Source organism: Cupressus sempervirens, chromosome 11 (genome assembly GCF_028749045.1).
Source record: "Cupressus sempervirens isolate cs-2001-9-10 chromosome 11, ASM2874904v1, whole genome shotgun sequence".
Taxonomy (NCBI): Eukaryota; Viridiplantae; Streptophyta; class Pinopsida; order Cupressales; family Cupressaceae; genus Cupressus; species Cupressus sempervirens.
Window position 1 is genome coordinate 535,252,371 of NC_143128.1, and position 17,472 is coordinate 535,269,842.

Consider the following 17,472-nt stretch of genomic DNA (forward strand, 5'->3'; position numbering starts at 1 on the left):
GCATCACGATGTGTGCTCATAAGTTCATTTTTAACCCACTAGTACAAGATTTGATGACCTAAAGAGTGGAGATGAATAAAAGACATTCTAGATCACTCCAATATAACATGACATATTTCAAATGTTGAGTTCGATTGGTTTACAAGAGTTATCAGTATGGGACAATAGAAGTCAGATAGTGTTGAGATGATTGGTCTCTCCACTCTTTCATGGGATCTAGGGAGAGATTGCTTTAGGATACATCACTGCAGTTCTTGGATGACAGAGTTCGTTGTGTAGGCGATGGTAGAGATCCCTTTGCACTATTTATATAAAGATGATTTTCAGAATTGGGACCGAAGAATTTACTTGTTGAGCAGTTCGCTTCACAAATTATTAGGGCTCAAAAGTGACAAGGGTTTCAATTGTATACAGAGGATGCTAATTGGAGCTCTTCTTACTATCATTTGGGATCATAATGGTTGGCATACTTGGCTTAATATGTAGGCATCAAATGTTGTCGCAATTGAGATTTTGCTTGGGGACACTCAATTTTAGGAGGGGCAGACCATAATGTCTAGTTCCTTGCAGCCATCTCATAGTTAACATCTTAGCTTTTATGCTCCCAAAGGCTAAGACGAGAAACAAGGGAGAAATCATTTAATTATTTGTGAGGTTATCGATTAAATGAATATGAAAAGGTAACCTTATATTTAATCAATGTAATAAAGCAACAACATAAAATATGTTTCTAGAAGTTTCTTGAAGGAACCACTTCTTCATGTCTCTAGAAGCTTCTTGATGGATCCACCTCCTCATGTTGCTAGAAGCTTCTCCTCATGGTTCTAGAAGCTTCTTGAAGGACCCACCTCTTCATGTCTCTAAAAGCTTCTTGAAGGATCCTCCTCCTCATGTTCCTAGATACTTCTAATGTTTCTAGAAGCTTCTTGAAGGAGTCCCCCTCCTCATTTCTCTATAAGCTTCTTGAAGGATCCTCCTCCTCTTGGAGAAAAAGGTATAAATAGAGGGACAATTAAGTTTCTAATCATTAGGTTCTTGACAATTTCTTTGATATGTTCATTTGTGGAGCCAAGGGTTTTTATGAAGTTATTCGATTAGTCGTTGGGAACGATCACTTGCATTGATAAGCATAATTGAGGTGGTGAAAATCCTCCGAAGGGTTGTAGTGTTTGGGTGAGAGAGATTCGATCTTTCACATCGGTATCATTATGTTCAGATTCCATGAAGGTCAACTTGGTATGAGGGAGCTTCTAAAGAACATTCCCTTGTAAGCCATGAGTCTTGTCCATCACTCAATGATTGTAATCAGTCAATTGCATTTTCTATCTAATACAATGTTTAGATGTTGTCAAGACTTGCAAGCATTTCTATTGTCACCAATTGAAGCTAAGCATATTAGAAACAATCTGCAAGATATCCCTTTGTGTAAAGTGTTTCACAAGATCAAAAATCATAAAATTGGAATCAGAGTTAGCAAGGGATATTACATGTCCACTGTACTTAGCAAAAGAATCATATTAGTTTCATTTGTAATCCGTTTAGCGAACTCTCTAATTTGAACTGCTGGAAATTGCCAATAATTGGTAGTTCTCATTAAAAGTCTATTACTCTATATAATGCTATTGTAAACGAGAACAAGGGATTGTATGTATTTGATTTGAATGAGATATATTGATAAAATCAATTTTCCCTAACCAACGCCTCTGGCCATTTAATGGAACTGTGGGCAGGCAAGGAATACGTTACACATTAAGGCAGTCACTTCAAAGGGCCTATATCACTTTACATTGCATAAAGCAGCTTAATTTTCATTGTAGCTCTGTTTCATTATCCTTATAGTCATGGTTTTGTCTGAAACTTGTCACATTGTACAATGCAGTGAATAAATAAGTGACTTGTTAAATTTATCCACCCTCAGTAACTTAACATCTCTGTCCTCAATTCCACTACCTTGCATCTCTTAACTTGCAATTCTCACAGTACTCTTACTTTTATGTTCTTCAAAATTTCAAATATTTTTAAAAAAGATAATGAAGACATACTTCTAATTGTATTTTTGTTGTTGAACTTCTCAGTTTTTCTATTACCTGATCTGCAGTATCAAGCAGTGCATTAATTGAACAGCAGATTATTTTTGGTTGAATTTTGTCCTATCTGAGGATGCAGTAGATAAAGAAATGCTTATTAATATTTCCCCACCTTTGGTTGCTTAACTTCTCAAGTTAACTCTCCTCAGTGCCATTACTCTGCATCATTTATCTTTCAAGTCTCACAATACTCTCATATGTTCTTTTTTCTAAATATTTCTATAAAAGATAATGCAGACATACTCCTAGGTGTATTTCTCTTGCCAAACTTGTCTTTTTTCTATTAAAGTAGTAGGTTATCTGTAATATCAAGTAATGCAGAATAAAAATAGCAACATTATCACACCCAAGCCAGTTCATGGTTGGAGGTTGATTTTTTTATGTAACTAGATATCTTGTTGAATATATATTTTTCCTAATTCAAAACAACTACTACTGTTGAGGTTTTTTCGTTGAATCTTCATCTATTTTCCCTCTCATGTATATTGTTGATACCTCAGATTACAAATGCTTGTCGTCAAGATAAAGCATTTTAGAATCTTTATTCATAGCTATCAGTATGGTCTGTTGATCTGAATGTTATTGTGACTACTATGTACATGATTGTTATTGTTTAAGTTAATTTGAGGATCAAGGATGTTGCAATGAATGTTGGGAGTTTGGACTGATTCCAAGGAAATATGCTTTTTATTACATGAATATCTGATATACCTATGTGCCTGCTATAAGTTGAGTTTTAATTGTATGAAATGATTTGATAGCTTTTGAAGAGGATATGTAGATTATCTGGATGTGTAAACTTGCTTTCATACATGCTCTTTAGTATTGACTGAAACAGTAGTCATTTATTGCAAACTTATGCTAGCTTGATTGTTGGCTAGCTTCTTCTAGTACGACTTAACATCCCCTGATCACTTATTCCATCCCAAACATTAAATTCAATTTTCTATATATATTGCCTGCTCAGCTATGCGCATGCACACACGCACACGCACACGCATGCCCGCACCCACACCCACACCCACATCCGCGCGCACACACACACAGATATATATCTTGTACACCATGTGCTATATAATGTATCCAATTTTTCTCTCCTGATAAAATGTATTTTATAATCTAGATTTATTATCTTTTGGTCCTAATTTCTAATCAGATCATGCATTCTTATTTCAATCTTATATGGAATTTTGGAAAGGAGCATATGCCTATATTTTAGTCTGGCCTCATCTTGTCTACTGTATAGTATTGGAAACTTGACACCGTCCATGGCATCTATTAACAATATGATCTCAAAAATACCCATGGACATACTTGACATTTTGTTAAGGATAAAATTTGACGCAGCTGACATATTTGAGTTTAGCAGCTCAACTCACATGAAGCTTGGAGTTTATGCCAGAAGCTGTTTTTACTCTTCTAGTTAGTTTATGTAGAAATATTATCAGATTAGATTGTCTTTGTACATTTGAAAGGATTTTGTGGTCAATAATACTTACAATTATGAGGGAACTACGATAGATCACACCTTTCTTTTACATGCGTGCTAAATATTATTAATGAGCAACGTTAGGTCTTTACACATTGTAAAGACTTAAAAGTAAAACATTATATCAGCTGCTGGAGTATAGTCCATAATTACAATTGATGGATTAAAGAATTTGAAAGATGATTATTGGAGTATATTTTTCTTTACCTCATGAATTGTCTGTTCTGTGATTTTGGAACTCAATGTCAAAATCCTCATTGAGTTGTAATCAGTTGGGCGCTCATCTGTCCAAATTTTTTCGCATAAAGCTTACATGAAACATATTATGGCAATTTCAGCATGTTAATTTCATTCTTATATTTTCAGGTAGGTGATAGGTGTGAGGTTGACCCTGGTGGCAAGAGGGGAGTTGTTATGTTTGTTGGAAGAGCAGAAACTCTAGCACCTGGATTTTGGGTTGGAGTTCAGTATGATGAACCTATTGGCAAGCATGATGGAATGTAAGACGCCACATTCTTAAATTTTTAGAAATATTTCTTCCCAATGGTGCATTGAGATCGCACTTTTTTTAATTGTTAGCTAGTGAGCATATTGCTTGATTAGTAAACGGTTCTGTAATATCCCTTACTAATTCTAATTCCAATTTTCAGATTTTTGATCTTGTCAAACACTTTACACAGGGATATCTTGCAGGTTGCTTCGAATATGCTTAACTTCAGTTGGTAACAAAAGAAATGCTTGCAAAAAGTCTTAAAAAACATCTAAACATTGTATTAGAATGAAAATGCAATTGACTGATTACAATCATTGAGTGATGGCCAAGAATCTTGGCTTACAAGGGATTAATCTTTAGAAGCTCTCTCATACCAAGTTGACCTCCATGAAATCTGAACATAATGATATCAATGTGAAAAATTGAATATCTCTCACCCAAACAGCTGCAACTCTTCGAAGGATCTTTCACGATCTGAGTTATGCTTTCCAATTGGAGAGACTGTTCCCAATGACTAATGGAATGACTTTGTAGAAACCTTTGGCTCCACAAATGAACATATCAAACCAATTGTCAAGAACTCAATGATTAGAAACTTAACTGTCCACTATTTATATTAGAAACTTAACTGTCCACTATTTATACTTTTTCTCTGACAGGAGGTGGATCCTTCAAGAAGCTTCTAGGAACATGAGGAGGTGGATCCTTCAAGAAGCTTCTAGAAACATGAGGAGAAGCTTCAAGGAACATGAGGAGGTGGATCCTTCAAGAAGCTTCTAGAGACATGAGGATTTGGGTTCTTCAAGAAGCTTCTAGAACCATGAGGAGAAGCTTCTAGGAACATTAGGAGGTGAATCCTTCAAGAAGCTTTTAGAGACATGAGGAGGTGGTACCTTCAAGAAGCCTCCAGAAATATATTTTATTTTGTTGCTTTATTACAATAATTAAATATAAGGTTACCTTTTAATATTCATTTAATTGATAGTCTTATAAATACTTAATTGATTTCTCCTTTTTTTCTTGTCTTAGCCTTTGGGAGCATAAAGGTTAAGATGATAACTATGAGATGGCTTGAAGGAAGGGGACATTACAGTTTCTGGCTCATTGGTATTTGCAATTATAACTGTCACTAAGTAAAGAAACCTAGCATAAAATTTGATTTTAAAGGAATGAAGCCGTTCATGCTATTATAATTGTTTTTTGGTGACAAGAAGGATGCAAGAGCCCAGCTTCTCTAAAGGGAAAGATCATTATAGGAGGGATATGAGAAGAAGACCAATGTGTCATTTCAAATTGTAAGCCTTATATGTTCAAAATTGATTAAAGTCTTAACTACAAGTTTTGGTTGGGATTGAGGCCACACATTAGATTCGCTATTTTTTTCCAAACTTGTGATAACCATGATAAAGAGTATAATATCTTCAAGCATAGAAGACATGAACTATAATTCTGTATTCATGAAAAATATTTCCTTGAATTAGATAAATCTCCTTCATCTCAAAGAGTAAGAAGCCTTTCAAGATTGTTTTTTAATATTTTCAAGATTGTTTTTTAATATAACACAAATAAGTAAAAGAACAAATGTGTTGTTAAATTCCTTTTATTTTAAAAGAGAAATCTGCATCACTCTGAAAGAATAACTCAAGTTCGTAGAAAAGAATGCGTTGGATGATTCTATCAAAGTGGCATTTCATAAGAAGCTCATGGAAGATTTTATTTAAACCTCATGGGCTTGAAGTTGGTTTAAAGCAAAGTGAGTTTCTGTGATTAGAAAGCTAAGTGAATAGGCCAATAGACAATAGATAGCTCGTCTTCTGTACTTTGAACTCTTCTAGGCTTGGCGGAGGCCGACCCTATAGAGATTGTGCGAAGATTTGCAATAATCAATATGAAAATGTTTCAAATGACTGATTGTATCATAGATAATCATAACAAATTTAACTACTTCATCTAAAAATTTATGTAAGATTAGTATTATTTTTTTTCGTAATATATAGGGAATCAGGAATCAAACAATTTTGATGTCTTCTAAATTCATCCAAACTAAACTGGGTCCCCGAGACACAATAATTGACCCAATTATGTTGTCACAGCCCACATTTCTTTTTGTCCCATGGTTGAATTGTAGGTAGATCTCAGATTTGTAGAAATGGCGGCATTCACAAGTAAATGAGCATAGGTGTTTAAAGGAAAGGCATAACGAAAAAAATTTGTACCCTTAAGAAAATTGTGAATGTACAAATAGAAATAAATTACTCTTAGTCTTATCTGATGTGTTTTGAATTGTAAAGTATGTTATTAGAAAATGCAAACCAGTGCCTTGTATCCTGTTGCAATAGTCATAAACAACCCACTTAAAGCATTTGCATGTGCAATCTACATCTTTAGAAAGGTGTAATGTACAAGGATTGGTCTTGTAAAGCTTGATTTAAAATTCCTTTCCATGTACATTAATGTAACTCATTCTCAGTCATCCATTGTTCGGTTGAATTATCCAACATTATTTGTTAAATGGTTTCCATACAATGCTTTACTGTGTACTAATTAAGTCACAATACAAATATAATATGTGTATTTTACTATTTAGAAATTAGAAAATTTCTTGAAATAACCAGTACAACAATTGGGAGAAGTTGCATAATAGAAGTGAAAATGACTATTTTATTAATTTCTTGAAGGTTATACATCTTCATATACAGAGATTTACTGTGGAAATGGCTCAAGTTGCTGCATAGCTGGAGCATCAAATGGATTCCTTGCATGAATTTGGTATATGAAGCTTTTGCTTCCATACAAAGCTAATAGCCTCTATATAGAGATAAATGATAATGCTCACCTCATTGGATGATTGACACTTAGTTTTACAATTGTGAAATATGATTATATTTGAAAGTACATCCTTGATAAAAGTAAGTCGATTTCTACAATCCATGAGATGATCTACAAGTTGCTTCTGGATTAGATTGAGAGTTTTTGCATGCACGTTTCGGATCACACTCTATGATCCATCATCAAGATGATATTGATAGAGAGCACAAGGAGAAAAATCACGATGAAAATGATAGGTGCTGCTTGTAGATTTTTCTCCTTATGCTCTCTATCATTATCATCCTAATGATGGATCATGGATTGTGATAAGCAACTTGCATATTAGCACATCCTTGATTTCAATATCCAAAGCTTGACTATCACCCACTCCCTATTCCCAATACCAATAGTTGTCATTGATTTGAAAAACTTGTTTCAAAGCTGAAATAGTTGTTTCTGTTTGTGTGGTGGGGTTGTCGCATTGAAATTGAAGAATGTCATATAGTTAAATGTTGTGCTTTTTTTCTATTGTTTTAGGATATATTAATTTATGTTCTTAAAAAATATTTTAAAATATTTATTAGCAATCAGTTTTGAATTATTATTTATTTATTTTTAGATAGATAATAGCCCTTGGCTGATATATTTTATTAATTTGTAAAATTTTACAGCTTTGGTTGAGTGTGGGTAGCAATAGAAAAGATCCAAACAGAAAAAACCTCCGGTCTTGTCCAAAAAAGTGTAGGATAAAAGGATTTTCGAAAGTACATTTCTTTTACAGTTAACTCGTAAGGGTATTATGGGATAATGCTAATGGTATAACCATTTTATCTTGTTACAGTCATAGGACATAGATTACAAATTTCAACTTTGCGCCTCCGCCTTGTTCAACCACCTTTCCGCATCCATTTGGGAGGCGGCTTGCCTCTATCCCTTACCACACCACCCCCTGGCTTGCCTCACATGTCTAGTAAAACACTTGTCCCCATAACCAGTCATTTGATGATGACTACAAATCCTTCTACTGCACCATGCATGCTACCTTAACTCTTCAACTGGCCTCCTTCGCGTTGTAGAAGCACTCTTATCGCCTCTTCCTCTGCTGTAAAAAGTGCGCTTTCATTTTGCTCTATAACCAATCCCTTTACGCCTCACTCCTATAGTCCCCCAAGGCCTTTTAGTGCACTCTTTTCCCTCGCAAGCCCCCCTCCTTCACCACCTTAGACCTCAGTGGGCTGATTTCCCACCACTTCAGCATTCTAGAGGCTATGGATGAATCATCCAGTTCTATGAACCAATCGATGGTTTTACCTTGTAATGTTGTTGGAAATTCTCTCAACCAATCGTTCTTGTCAACCTAACCATTTGCTACCCAGAGAGTCTCACATGTTTTCCAATGCATTGTAGGATCTTCTGAGGTGTTCCTCGTGCACTTCAATAATTCTTACCCTTTTACTTTTACTTTGTTGTAGGCTTTGAGATTCTTTAACAATTCTCTATAATCATCATTGCCTTTCACTTTGTTCCCTGATTAAGAGAGATCTTCCCACCAATACTTATTTTGGAGTATGCACAGTACATCCTGTTATTGTTGTTTAGCAAAAGGGTCACCAATTATTAGAATTGTTGGATGTACGACATTTTCTTGTGTCATGCTCTTCCTCTTCCCTCTAGTTCCTTTCCTTGCACGATTCTAGTATTTGTTGTCGACGCTATTCTCGATCTCTTCCAAAGATCTCAGAGGGTTATAAGATGATGTGCAAGCAGTCCTAGTAGCCTTGCTAGGAGACACTCAATGTCTTCGTTCACCCTTAATCTTTCTCGAATGTCACTTTCAAGGACCCTCAGTGGAAGGCTTCCATATAGTTGTATGAGTTGACAGAAACTCCTTTAATGGCCTCTTTTTGTAATATATGGACATTACATAGATTAATGAATGCAAAGTGAAGTTATGCGAAATATTATAGTGAATTTAAAACACAATTTAATGAATTATGGATATGACTAGTAATTCCAAATGCTACAACAATGGAAATGCACTAATGTATAACAATGTAATGTTATATATCTATATATATTTCTTTCTCTGTATGTATATATATATATGATTGGCAGCTCCAAATGCCTCAATGGAATAGAATTGATGGATCAATCCTAACAGTTGGTGAAGGTTTTGCAAATGGGGTTGCAAGCAGAGTGGGTTTAACCATGGAGGAAACTCTGTTGTTAAGCATGCTCAAGTTGGAGTAGTACTGGGATGGGTGACCTCCCGGGAAGTCCCGGTGCTTCACCTCTGTGAACATCAGCTAGATCCATTGAGTGCTAAGTGTTCCATTTATTCTCATGAGAGATGGATTTGTGTTGAATCACTACTCGTGAAACGTGCATCAATGAGTTTTACTCAAAAACTACATAGTTAAATCCTGATAGCAATATCACAACCTATCATAATTATCAATGACTACTATATATGCCTTGCAGTTCAAAAAGAAATACAAAATTCAATTCATATATATATTAGCTGTTTTTGATTTAGCAATATAATGTATGTGCATTACCATTGGAGTTGTCTCTTACATACAATATGGTATGTGATGCAAGTTACAGGATAAATACTAGGCAGAAGTATGCTGTCTTCGATGTTCTCATATGAATTATGCAATTACTTTGTACACGAGCCATCTCTGATATGTCAATCGTCTTATATTCTCTTTTATTGGTAATGTCTCTGATCTGCAATTATAATACCTGCACTGATATTTGTGCTAGCAACCATCTATGCTCTTATCAAGCGGATTCCAAAAAGGGAGGTATGTCTATAAAATCAGTTCTTCATTATATGCTTTGTATATCTGATTGGCTTAGTATATATATGTGTCGAAGAGGCACAATGGAAAGATGCAAAACTTCACTATCATTGACTGCTATTTGTTCATGAATAACCAATAAGATATTTATGGATAATCGTATCTTATTGCATATTAAACATAGCAATTAATATATGCCAAGTATCGATGGTAACTAAATATAGTCATCTTTGAGAATTATCATTTACTCATAGTAATCATTTAAATGATTATTATGAGTGTAGAATTGAAATACCACTCAAGTTCACAGAATAATAAAGATATGTATATAGAGCAAAACATAGAATGTACCTTATTACCACAATATCAAGTTGGCGAGGAAATGATTTACTTTATTCATACCAAAACATCCTGAGTACATTATCAATATTCCAAGTGCTTATAGAAGGGTCGGTTGGTTGGGAAGACCAACCAACGTATTCCCTCACCGCCTAACTACCCAACCTGCTCAAGCTTAACAAGTGCTGAAGACGATATTACTTTATTCTCTAATACATCTATCTCGCCCCCTCGCCCCCCCATAAAAAGAAGAAGTCCTCTTCCAGACAATTGTCGAATACATTAGAGAAAAAAAAATGTGACTTCCAGAAGAGGTTTGGGAAGACATCCCTGTATTCGAAGCTCCCCGGAGTCATTGTAGGTTGCGTTTAGCTACCTTTTGTTTTGCCCAAACTGCCTGTAGTACCCGCAAGGCATCCATCTTCTTTGGCTTTACCGCGGTGATCTTTTTTTCCAAGTCAGTTTTTTCGATTTTCTAGGCCTTCCACTAATCTTGAAGAGTACTCCTTTCCATTTCCCATTCCTTAGACAAGCTTTTTCCTTACTGGAGTTCCAAGTATGTCTGACGAAAAGCAACTTCCATGGTGGGAAGGGTCTCCATAAGAGGCGGGTGTTTTTGAGCCCAAGGAATGGTATACCTCTTTGTCCACGTGGCGGCCAACTCTTGCATATATCCACTCTCTTGTAACAGTCCCCATTCTGTATGGCAGCCATTATGCATAAATGCAGCCAAGGATTCTGCTACTGTCATTACAACTTCTATATTCTGAGACCTAGCGTGTTGCATCATCTCCTTGGTGGAGTGCTCCATCGCATGCAACTCAGTGAGAAATAATTCTGCCTTGGCTATAAATGAGAAGGTATTAGAGGGTTCTACTCACTTGTTCTATATCTCCACCGAATCCTCGGTGTCTGCTGCGAGGACTGGAACTTCCATAGGCGTATTCTCCCTAGTTTGGATCTTTCCCTTCTTCCTAGTGCCCACTGTTTCTGTTGATTGTACTACCAAAGCAACTGGGTGGACAACTTCAGGGCCTAGTGGCGTTTGTAGCCTCACCTTATGTGCACACTTTGTTTGACATCTCAAATCGATCACCTTAGTGCACTTGTGCTGAGCTGGAGGAAGCAGTTGCGCAACCCTTGGTAATAACAATCGGGAAGCCCCCTAATGCAGCAATTGTTGCGAACGGATACTGCCACCTTTTGCTACTTCCCTCTTGGGTATGTTTTGGAATATCCTTATGCATGCCATGCGCCTTATCTCCTGCCGGGGCTCTTGTGCTACTCGCACCATGGTAAATCTTGATAGGTTCTGAGATTCCTGTTGGTAGTGGTCCTTTTGCAGGTGGTAGGAAAGTAACTTCCCTTGGAGTTCTCTGTAAGTGACTCAAGCGAATTTCCGCATCCTGGGAGTCTGAAGAAGAGGAATCTGTGTCACTCTCCTCTCCTGTAGAACTCCCACCAAGATAAATCTTGACAGGTTCTAAGATTCTTGTAGGTAGTGGCCCTTTCACAGGTGGTAGGAAACTAACTTCCCTTGGAGTGCTCTGTAAGTGACTCAAGCAAATTTCCACATCCTGGGAGTTTGAAGAAGAGGAATTTGTGTCACTCTCCTCTCTTATAGAACTCTCTTCATCATCTTCTTTCCGACTGTCCACCAATGCCTCTTGTTGCTTTTCTGCAGCTGCAACCAGCTGTTTGGGTTTTTTCTTTTGTGGTTCTTCGCTATGGAGTGTGCCCCTCATAGTGTCCATGTGGAGCCAATATGTCATGGACGACTTGTAGGGTTCCACCTTGTTGGCAGAAATCAATGTCCCTCTATGCTCACTATCTTCCTGGGTTCGTACTGCTTCTAGAAATAAGGCCACGACATGGTGGGGCATGTAGAATGCCTTATGCTTTAATTTTGTGAATTTTTGGAGTCTATTTGAAAGGAATTATGCGCAATTGTGTGTCTATCCTTTATACAATCCATCCACCATGATAACATCCACAGGGCAATATTTGAAGTACGACTTCTTGCTATGAGTTTACTCTTCACTAAGTCAACAACGCATCGCCATTCTTCATTGACAATGAAGGATTTCTTGAGATCCCTGCTATTCTTTAAAATTCCTTCCATTACTGGTTTGTGAGATCCTTCCTGCATATGAGTTGCAACCATTTCTTCTTTTCTTCCACTGACATTAATGTTTTTTCTAGTTCCTGTCCTCTGTTGAGGATTCCAAAAACCTTATTTATTTCTTTTGCTGAGTAAGAAATTGTCGCCGCCTGCTAGAAGTACTGGATGATAGATTTATGGCATGGTTTATCATAACCAGTCACCATATTCCGTAATATAGGCTCAAACTCTTTCAAATCAAACATGGGACTGAAAATTATTTTATCTACCTCGGCTTTGCATAGCACCTCTTTGAGAGGATGATTATCTGCAGTTTTCTCCCAGCAGGTCTTGCATTTTCTCTCCATCACAATTTCAAAAATGATATTCTCTGCAGTGATCTTTTGTGTAGGTTTACTCTTGCGCTTCGACATTTTCTTCACCTCCTCCTTTGCCTTCAATACTGGATTGTGCTTCTTGGAATCGATGATGTGCCCTTGGCTTGGGTTTCCCATGCTTAGTTTGACCATTTTGTGGCGGTGCCTCGATTCCCAATGTGTTTGAAGTGGTGGTGTGCTCCAATTGCTCCAATGGTTCGTTATTGCCACCTGGAAATTACCTGTTGTAGATCTCCTCAAGGACACTCGTGGCAATGCAAGTATGGTACACAAGAGGCTGTTTGTGTACGCCAATTTCATGCAAATCCTTCTCTACCTCGTACGGCCAATACCCTCGTACTACATGTCTCGTACGACCTTCATGCAAGAGATGTCTATGTACGACAAGTGTCTCGTACAACTTTTGCACATCTATCCTTGTACGACCTTCTTTGTACGACTTCCCTAGTACACTATTCTTGGTACAACTTGCTTCTTCGTATGACCTTCCTAGTACAGTCTTCTCCATACGACCACCTTCCTCATACAACCTCCCTAGTATAGTCTACCCCATACGGCCAGAACAATGGTCGTATGACCAGGGTCGTACTTGTATGGTAGTGTGTGCCCTTTTCCCGCGTGTGGCTTTTCTTTCCTTAGATACAGCTTCTCTTCTACTTCGTACGACATTTTCAGGTACGAATTCTCTCGTACTTCGTACGACTATGATGACTTTAGTGGCGTGTACTCTATTCGGCCCTTCTTCAATAGAATTGGTAACTCCATAAGTGGCACTCGCTTTATATAGGTGAGGGGGAAGTTTTTGATTATGTTTTTGTCTGCTTGGCCACTTACTCCATCTATACTAATGAAATAGCTAGGCATCGATTTATCTCTTTCCTAATATGTTTTTAATTTAGACCCATTTACTAGGTCTTTGATTGGTTTATTGCCCAGGGTGGATAATTTTATGGCCCCATTTTCTTTTACTTTTGATATTCAAAGCGGTCCTAAACATCAGGTTTTAAGTTTTCCCAGTTTTATTTCATTCTTTCCATTATACTTGAGTACCATTTGGCCTAGCTTAAAATTCATTTTGTTTAAGTGCTTGTCATTCCACAATTTCGCCTTTGCTGAGTCACTTCTGTAGCCCATTGGGCAAATGCCCTTCTTTCGTCCAGTTTTAGTAGAGTGTGGAGTCTTTCCTTTAGACTCTCATCTCCCAACTTGTTTTGAACTACTACTTGTAGACTTGGTACTATATGTTCCATCGATATCACTGCTTGTTGCCCATACATTAGGTGAAACAGAGTGTGTCCAGTGGTGGCCTTACAAGTAGTTCTGCATGCCTATATCATTGCAGGAAGCTGTTCTTACCAATCTTGTCCTTCGACTCCACAGGTCTTATACAAGATTGTTACTAGTATTTTATTAGTGGATTCTGCTCGGCCATTTCCCCTTGGGTAATAGGGACTGGAAAAGCAATGAAAATTTTTGTACTCACTTGTCATTACCTTGATGGTGTGATTGACAAAATGCACTCCCTTATTGCTTGTTAACTAGAGTGGAATTACGAATTTGGTTACTATTTGTTCATACAAAAATTTGGCTGTACTGAGAGCTGTGTTGTCTAGTAGAGCTCGTACTTCGATCAATTTTGTCAAGTACTCAGTTGCCACTACTATGTACTTACACTAATGGGTATTTCTTATCTGTAAGGGAGTCACAAAGTCTAGTCCCTAGCATTCAAATAACTCTTGTGGTTGAGTCAGGAACAATGGCATGAAATCTCTTTTTAGGGGTTTGCCAGCTCTCTGACAAGTGTCGCAGCTGAACAACCATTCCCTAGCATCTGCATACAATGTGGGCCACCAAAGTCTTGCCAATAAGACCTTCCTTGTAGTTGTATAAGGGCCCATGTGACCTCCTACCAGTCCTTCATGAGATTCCTTCAGTACTCCTAGAATCTCTTCCTCCATGACACATCTCCTTAATATCCCTTCCAGTCACAATTTGTACAACAATCCTTTGATCAATTGGAATGTGCTTCTTTTGAGGGCAATCTTTCTCCTCTCTACTGTCGACATCTCTCTCAGAAATGTAGTTGACAAGTACTGTCCAATCTTTTTGTACCATTGGGGGACACAACAATTTGGAATAGGTGTGCATCTAGAAAATCCTCATTTTCTCCACTGCCATAGGCTTCTTTTGATTTAATTCTTGATAACTAATCGTCATCTACATAAGTTTTTCCAGGTCAGACTATGATTTTAAAGGTGAACTCTTGCAATAGAATTAACCATCTACTTACTCTTCCTTGAATCACCAACTTGTTTTTAGGTACGGTGAAGAAAAAATGTAAAGGGCGTAGCTAATAAGTAATGTCTAAATTTCTATATGGCATAGACCATACCTAGAGCTTCCCTTTCGGTGGTATTGTAGTTGCGCTTTGCTTTTGATAGTAACATGCTTGCAAAATATACAGGGTGATCTAGCCCTTCCTTCCCAGTTTGTGTGAGAGGTACCTTTTGCATAGTTGGATGCATCTACATGGATGTGGAATTCTTTATTCCAATTAGGGTATATGAGGATCTGGGCTCCTACCAGTCTTTTTTTTAGTTCTTGGAAAGCCTTCTCCTGCTCCTCCCAACAAAATTATTCTCCTTTTCTTGTTAGCTTTTCTAGAGATAGAGAGACTTCCGCGAATCCCTTTATAAACCTCCTATAGTACCCTACATGTCTCAAGAAAGATTTGACACTTGATACGTTTGACGGAGCCTCCATATTTAGAATGACCATGATTTTGTCAGGATCTGTCTTCAATCCTTGCATACGATATGACCAAGAAGTCTGTCTTGTGGAACCATAAATTTGCATTTTTTCAGATTCAAGGCCGACCTTGCTCTTGGACATTTGTCCATGCATTCACCAATAATTTTGGGGTGGTGTTCCTTCTCACTATAAACCAACCAGTCACCCAAAAAGGCGTTAAAATCTCCTACTGACATACTGTCAAATATGTGTAGAATGATTCTTTGGAACGTGGCTAGTGTATTGCACAACCCAAACAACATCCGGTTATAGGCATATACCCTATCTTCAACAACAAGTGTAGTCTCTAGCTTATCTTGCTCCGCAATGCTAATCTGATTATATCCTGAAAATCCGTACATGAAAGAATATATTTCATGGCCAACCACCTCCTCTAAAATGCTATCAGTAAAAGTGATGGGGAATGGATCTTTTATAGTCACCGCATTCAAACATTTGAATTCCACACATATGAATTTGGTTGCCATCTTTCATTAATGATATGACTATAGGGGATACCCATTCACTTGTTTGTACTTTGAATATTATCCTTGCTTCCAACATCTTTGTGATTTCTTCCTGGACCCTCGCTGCATAGTTTTTATTCATTCTGTAAGATCATTTTCATGCTGGTCTTGCTCTAGGTATCAATGGAATCCGATGGACACACAACTTTGGGGCACCCTTTTCAAGTCCCTCTATGTACTCCAAAAAGATTCTAAAAGCTATAGCTTTCAACATTGGGTCCCATTCATCCACTATTAGAATCTCCTTGGGTTGATCCTCTTCTCCAAGATTTAAAGTTTGGAGTTTGGCTTCCTTGTATTCCACCTCTTTCTCAAAGATGTATGCTAGTGTCCTATAAGGGTTATTGCACCTTCTCTGTACTCCATATACCCTATAGGTACCTTTCCTCTGACTTTTATTCTTGGATTTGCAACATATTACATTCTGCTTGGAAAACTTCGTACTCTTCCATCTGCCAGTGGAATAATCCATTAAGGGAACTCGTTTTATCTTCTAAGCATTCCTAGAGTTTGAGCACTCCTTCCTTGTTTGATTCCATCCCTTCATGGTCTTCTCCTTCTAAATCCAATGTCATGTCCTGGCTTACTGATTGGTTCTTTAGGTCTATGATGTACTTCCTTCCTTTTGATTCAATGGATAGAGTGTTCCATTTCCAATTATGGGTTATGCTGTAACCAACCATCCTCTTCCCAATAAAGCATTGTACCCTCTTTTCTCTAAAGTAATAACCACAAAATCAAGGAAAAATTGTTGTGTACCGATTATGACTTTTTGTCCCATCAGGATCCCTATCAGCTTGATTCCATGCTGGTTCGCTCTCACCAGTTGAAATGTTGGTGGCCAGAGTGTGGGTTTTCCTATTGCCTTCCACGTTTCTTCAGATAATGCATTTGCGCCGAAACCTCCATCAACAATAGTATTCGAAAGTTTGTACCCTGATATCTCCATTTTTGCTATTGTTGATGTTCTCCCTTGTTCCTAGAGTGAATAAGGTATTGTTTTTTGTCTGGACCTATACTTCTCCTTCCTTCTCCTCCTTAGAGGGTATCCCTCTTAGGTTTGCCCCTTGTGTTAATGCTACCTGCAGTTGATATAATGTTTCCAACGAATCAACAATTTTCACCAAGATGGTGGTCTCTAGTACTCGCCGCACAATATTCAGTACACCCCTGTTCGTAGACAGATTATCTGGCCTTGCCTTCCCTTCCTCTCCCATGTTATCTTGAATGTCTTGCTTTCCTTCTTGAAATCGTTCCTTTTTCGTAGTAACATCTGGGTAGGCCAGTTTCTTGGCTTATATCTTTGTGATGGCAATGATTTCACTTTCTGGTTCTTTAATGTCTAACATATTCACCCCCTTTTGTCTAGGGCAATTCACATCTTCATGATTGCTTGGTTCGCACTATTTACACAACAGTCCTCCATTCTGTCCTCCTCCATTCTAACAATCTCGTTCAAAATGTCCCCATTCATTGCACCTACTACATTGGATCATAAGTCTTCCCTTAGAATCATACTAGATTGCTCTCCAGGGTGTGTTGTTATTGTTGTTGTTGTTATTATTATTACCACCTCTTGTTGTTTCTATATCCTCTTGGTGAGGCTTCCGTACTTGTATTCTTTGGAGGGGTG

The 17,472-nt window shown here is 37.6% G+C and overlaps 1 protein-coding gene and 1 long non-coding RNA gene across 6 annotated transcripts in view; both read left to right on the forward strand.

Annotated features, from left to right (window-relative positions):
* EMB2804 (tubulin folding cofactor B) overlaps window positions 1–17,472 on the forward strand; it is a 316,373-nt gene that overhangs the window by 197,071 nt on the left and 101,830 nt on the right. For all 5 annotated transcript variants that reach the window (XM_089809401.1, XM_089809404.1, XM_089809403.1 and 2 more), the window contains exon 7: window positions 3,943–4,076. In XM_089809401.1, coding sequence (XP_089665527.1) covers window positions 3,943–4,076 — 134 coding nt within the window. The remainder of the gene's footprint in view (window positions 1–3,942; window positions 4,077–17,472) is intronic.
* Window positions 4,729–5,365, forward strand: LOC149530744 (uncharacterized). The gene is made up of 3 exons (XR_016358597.1): window positions 4,729–4,955; window positions 5,099–5,176; window positions 5,284–5,365. It is a non-coding gene; the product is annotated as an uncharacterized LOC149530744 (long non-coding RNA).